At 35.8% G+C, this 4,866-nt stretch overlaps 1 protein-coding gene across 1 annotated transcript in view; it reads left to right on the plus strand.

Moving 5' to 3' along the window:
* Positions 1-1,255: 1,255 nt before the first annotated feature.
* Positions 1,256-4,866, plus strand: part of LPIN1 (lipin 1) — a gene marked incomplete at its 3' end in the record, with an annotated part of 22,848 nt that continues 19,237 nt past the window's right edge. Inside the window, exons 1-3 of the mRNA XM_010167589.1 lie at positions 1,256-1,450; positions 2,808-2,903; positions 4,168-4,503. Of these exons, the coding sequence (XP_010165891.1) occupies positions 1,259-1,450; positions 2,808-2,903; positions 4,168-4,503 (624 nt within the window). The remainder of the gene's footprint in view (positions 1,451-2,807; positions 2,904-4,167; positions 4,504-4,866) is intronic.

Raw genomic sequence — 4,866 nt, forward strand, 5'->3', positions numbered from 1 at the left:
TCTGTTTGGTTTCCAAAGTTAGTGCCTAGTTTTATTCTTAATCTTTTTGTGATTCAGCTCCCCAGTTGTCAGATGGCGAGATCATAATCGCTTTCCAGGGGCAAGGTAGTGATGAGTATCATAAAGCCCAAAAGAACGTCAATAATTCTTCCTTCAGAACGTGGTGTGTGTTCTGATACCCAGAATTGTATTGCAATAGAAACAGAGAAGAAAGCAAAGCTTCAGTCCAGCCTATGTGGGGGGACTTTTGGAAAAAACCACAGGTGATCATTAATTAATTAGAACAGCTATGCATGCAGAGACCAGCCTTAATTGTAACACTTCCTAACTTTCTAATTTTGTACTGTAATGCTTTCACTGTATTCTTTTAATATTTTTTTGTTTCTAAGTATAAGTCACAGTTAAAAATTGGAGCTATTTTTACAGCATTTACAGCTTTTCACACTTTGTTGTTGTTTATGAAAGAAGACAGCTGAAAGAGAGTATTGTAGCAGATGATGCTGGTTAACACATGCCACGCAGCTCAGTGCAGTGACTGACTCTCAGACTCTGAGCTCAGTTCTGTTCTCGTCACCATCAATGGGAGTTTCAGCATTGCCTACCCGGCAAGTGTCTCTTTGTCTCTTTTATTGTCATCCAGGTGATCATATGTGAGACATGTGCTTTATACTGAGTGCACAAGGACTTTCCTGAAATCAATATCTTAGAATCTGCAAGAGGTGTTTGAAAAATAATGAGAACAATAGACATTGGAAGTCATTAAAGTCTGCACTGTTTGGGAAGGTATCTGATTAAATTAATTAATATTTTGAGAGCCCTTAAGAGACTTTTTGAATTTTTAAGTACATCTAAGTATGCATGCTGTCGCATTTAGGGGACTAAGTGTATTAACAGGTCATAAACAGGAAGGGCATTAACAGAGTAAAAGCAGGAAACTAAATACTGAATAAATCCAGGAGCAGGGGTAATAAAGCAAATCACTTCAGCTGTCAACACATGCCTAACTTTTAATAAACCTGATGAAAATGTTTACAATTCTTTCACTTACAAGGTCTCTTTTGCTTTTGTCTTTTAATAACTCTCTACAAACACAGCTGTAATAAATTAGGTGAGAAGGCCTGATTCTATGTGAAGTTGTTAATTTGTGAAACAGGAAGAGTACCCCGCTGCTGGAATCTCTGTCTCTCAAATGCCTCTAAAATACAAAGCAGGGTTCAAAATCTTATTTGTTCTATCTTTTGCCTTTCAGGTCCAAACCATGAATTACGTTGGACAGTTAGCAGGGCAAGTGTTTGTGACTGTGAAGGAGCTCTATAAGGGACTAAACCCAGCCACGTTATCAGGATGTATAGATATAATTGTTGTACGTCAGCCAGATGGAAATCTTCAGTGTTCCCCTTTCCATGTACGCTTTGGGAAAATGGGAGTTCTACGTTCTAGGGAGAAAGTGGTAAGAAAAATGACAATTTTGATGTTTTCTGTCTGTGAATTAATTCTAATGGCATGAAAGTTACTGAAAGTTCCATGGTGTGATAGTCAAGGTTTTCTTTGGATACTCTTTATAAAAAGTGCCCAAATTGAGGCAAGGTTCAATTAAAATGGTTGCTATTGATTCTTGCATTTCAAGATATAATTTGTAAGACATTGACTGTAATAAAAACAAAACAAGCCATGACATTTGTAACATTTATTTTCACTAAAGCAGAATTTTGAATATGTTAATTTGGGCCTATACTAGATTTCATTAGTAACTGTGTATTAAGATGCCTTTTTAACATGTTCAGTGATAGTTACAAAAAGGGAGGTAATAATGAAGTAGTATTTTCAGATAATAGAACGTTGAGGTTAACTGAAACTAGAAAAAGCAGCAAGGACCTTGAGATAAATGTAATCAGGCTGAATGACCTGGCAATATGATAACAGATGTGAAGTTGCCAGTGAGTAATGCATGACAGATTATTTTAGGAAATAATTTGTAACTACGTACAGTCTAGGTTGTAACGTAGCTATAATTGTTCAGCAGAAATATCCTAATGTCATCATGGACATTGTTCAATTCTTACGTAAATCAGAAAGGAATTTCAATATTTAGGGTGGGTGAAAGTTCAAAATATTACTGTGCCAAGAGTATGCTCTGTCCTGAACTATAACATAAATGTAGACTTGTCCAAGGCTCTAAAAAAAAATACAGTGAAAATGGAGTTGGTGACAAGAACGGTTATAGGCAAAGAGAGAGATCCTTCTGAGAAGAAATGGAGATAGTCAGGGCTGTGCAGTGGTGAGGTAAGTGTGTGGAAGAAATAGACGCATGAATTGTGTCAAGATTGTAAACCAATTTTTCTTATTTGTGCTTCTCATAGGGTAAAGAGAAGTCAGTTTAATAAGTTTGAAAGACAGCATATTAAGAATTTGCATGTAGAAGTACTTCTTGCACAATTCAAAATTAGGCTGTAAATTAAAGGAGCAAAAAGATTTGTTTGGTGAGCGAAGCATTTAGAAGTACATTTTAAAAGGTTCAGGACTTTGTATAATGTCTATAAACCTTCCTGAGCAAGAAGAGCAAGACAAGCAATGAGCTGCACGAGTTAAAAGAACATTTTGGCAATTGAAGGCCTTGTGAAAGGGTGAGGAGAGAAACAGAGAAGTTCCCTATTTTTATAGTGAAATTTATAGAAGTTTATTATAAGGTTTCCTACGCTTCTCTGAGAAGCATTTGCCCAGTGACAGTGGTAGGATAGCTGAACAGGAACTGTGTACCTAAAATAACTTTTTTTTTTTCATATAAGTATATATTTATTTTGTTCTAGGTTGACATAGAAATTAATGGAGAGGCTGTAGATTTGCACATGAAATTAGGAGACAATGGAGAGGCCTTTTTTGTGCAGGAGTTGGATAATGATCAGGTAAGAGTAAAAACTGATTTGTTATAAATTCAATACCTGCTCTTCAGAGTCAGTTTTGAGTTTAGGAATTTTATTGAAAAGAAATAACTTTATCCATTTTAGAGTTCTGAAAGTTTCTGGACAAATTTCTACTATGAAAATTCAATACTATGCTGTTGCTTAATCTTTTGAGTTGCTGAGATTTGGTAAAATCTAAAGAAGATAATCACATAACTGAAAAATAAATCATAACTTATTTGCATGCCAGTGTGTGAACAGAAATAACATGTACAGAGTTCACATGCTCCAAGATGTGTACAACAGAGGTTAATATGTCTATGGACCTGTTTTTTGCAGAAATCTTTACTTTGTACATATGCACTCAGCAGACTGCCAGTAAAAGTGCACGTGCCCTGTAAATATCTGTGCACACATTAATTCTGGTACTCACCAAAGATGTGATCTTGCAACTATTATTCATGTGGAATTACATTTAAATGAGAATGCCTACTGTTGAGCTGTGTGATTAAATAGTAGCCTGTATAAGTTATGGTCATGCTTACTTTGAATAGTCCACGTGTAACATACCATAAGAAAAGCTTTTTACAGACATTTCTTGTCAGATATCCCCAATAATTTTTAGCACTGTCCGGAGTGGGATGGGTTTTCAAATTCTTATACTGAGTACAATATTACTAGTTTTAGGGAAGAGCTTTGTGAATGTGCTGTATTCATCTCTGTATCTTTATGTTTAAAAATTCTGATCTTTATATTTAAATCTTATGCGTGGTAACAGTTATTTGGTGACTGAAAATTGCTAGAAATAATTCCATGAGTATCTAGAGATGTATTTATATGATTGAATAAGAGGATGTTTGTATGACCTAATTATAAACTGCTGACCTATCTGTCTGGTATCTGTCACCTGAGTTGTGAAGGAGAATTGGATTTTACAAAATATTCAGGTTATAAACTAGGGTTTTGTTTCTGTTCTGTATCTAGCATCAGGTAGATGGAGACTTATGCAATAACCTGGCCAATATTAGATGCTTAGAGGATCCTCTTTATTAAGAGTATTGTTCCTGTCTTGTCTTAAGGAAATGCTGCTATGGAACAATTTCCATATGCTATAGGATCATACTGAGCATCCAAATGTCTAATCTTTGTTACTTTTCTGAGGAATAAATGACTTTGATTTTCGTAGCTGTGCATAGATTTTGGAACCAGATGTATGAACTGGAGGAGGAAATAATATGTTGCATGGTTTGAATTTTTTCTTTCTCAGGAGGTAATTCCTTATCATCTCTCCACATCTCCCATTCTGTCTGAGGGAACTTCTTTAATGGAAGCTCAGCTGAAGAGGAACTCCATCGACAGGATAAGAAACCTGGACACCAGTGCATCCTCACAAATACCACCCCAAGCCCATGGATCCCAGCCTTCTACTGAAACATCTCCAGTCTGTAGCTCTGTGAAAAAAAGGAGGAAAAAGAGGAGGAAGTCTACCCATAAAATAGATAGCTTAAAAAGAGAAGACAATGGAGACACATCGGAAGATGAAGACATGTTTCCTATAGAGATTAGCTCAGAGGAAGAAAAAGAACCATTGGACAATTCAAGGTATCACTGTGGAATTGAGATGTGTAATGGAAGCCTACTGCTGGGTTAATGTTCTGTTCCATACCTTCTAACAGTAATTTCTATCAAAGTCAGTACACATGGCTGGTGAACATGTTTCATTAAGAAAAGGCTTTAGGCTAGAAAGCTTTTGGGAATGTTAGTTACAAGAATAATGAAAGTGACATTGAAAACATAAGAAAAATCCTCCCTCATGCTGTGAACTGGATGATGTGAATCAGATAACATTTCTCTATCTCCTTTTAGTTCAAAATATACTAATTCTCTGCAGTAGGGATTTTTTTGTTAGCTGAAGTGTATTACAGTTCAGTAATCAAGTATGGTTTTTAAATGTCACGTCTTTCCC

This window comes from Antrostomus carolinensis, unplaced genomic scaffold (genome assembly GCF_000700745.2).
Source record: "Antrostomus carolinensis isolate BGI_N321 unplaced genomic scaffold, ASM70074v2 scaffold10915, whole genome shotgun sequence".
In the NCBI taxonomy this organism is placed as follows: domain Eukaryota; kingdom Metazoa; phylum Chordata; class Aves; order Caprimulgiformes; family Caprimulgidae; genus Antrostomus; species Antrostomus carolinensis.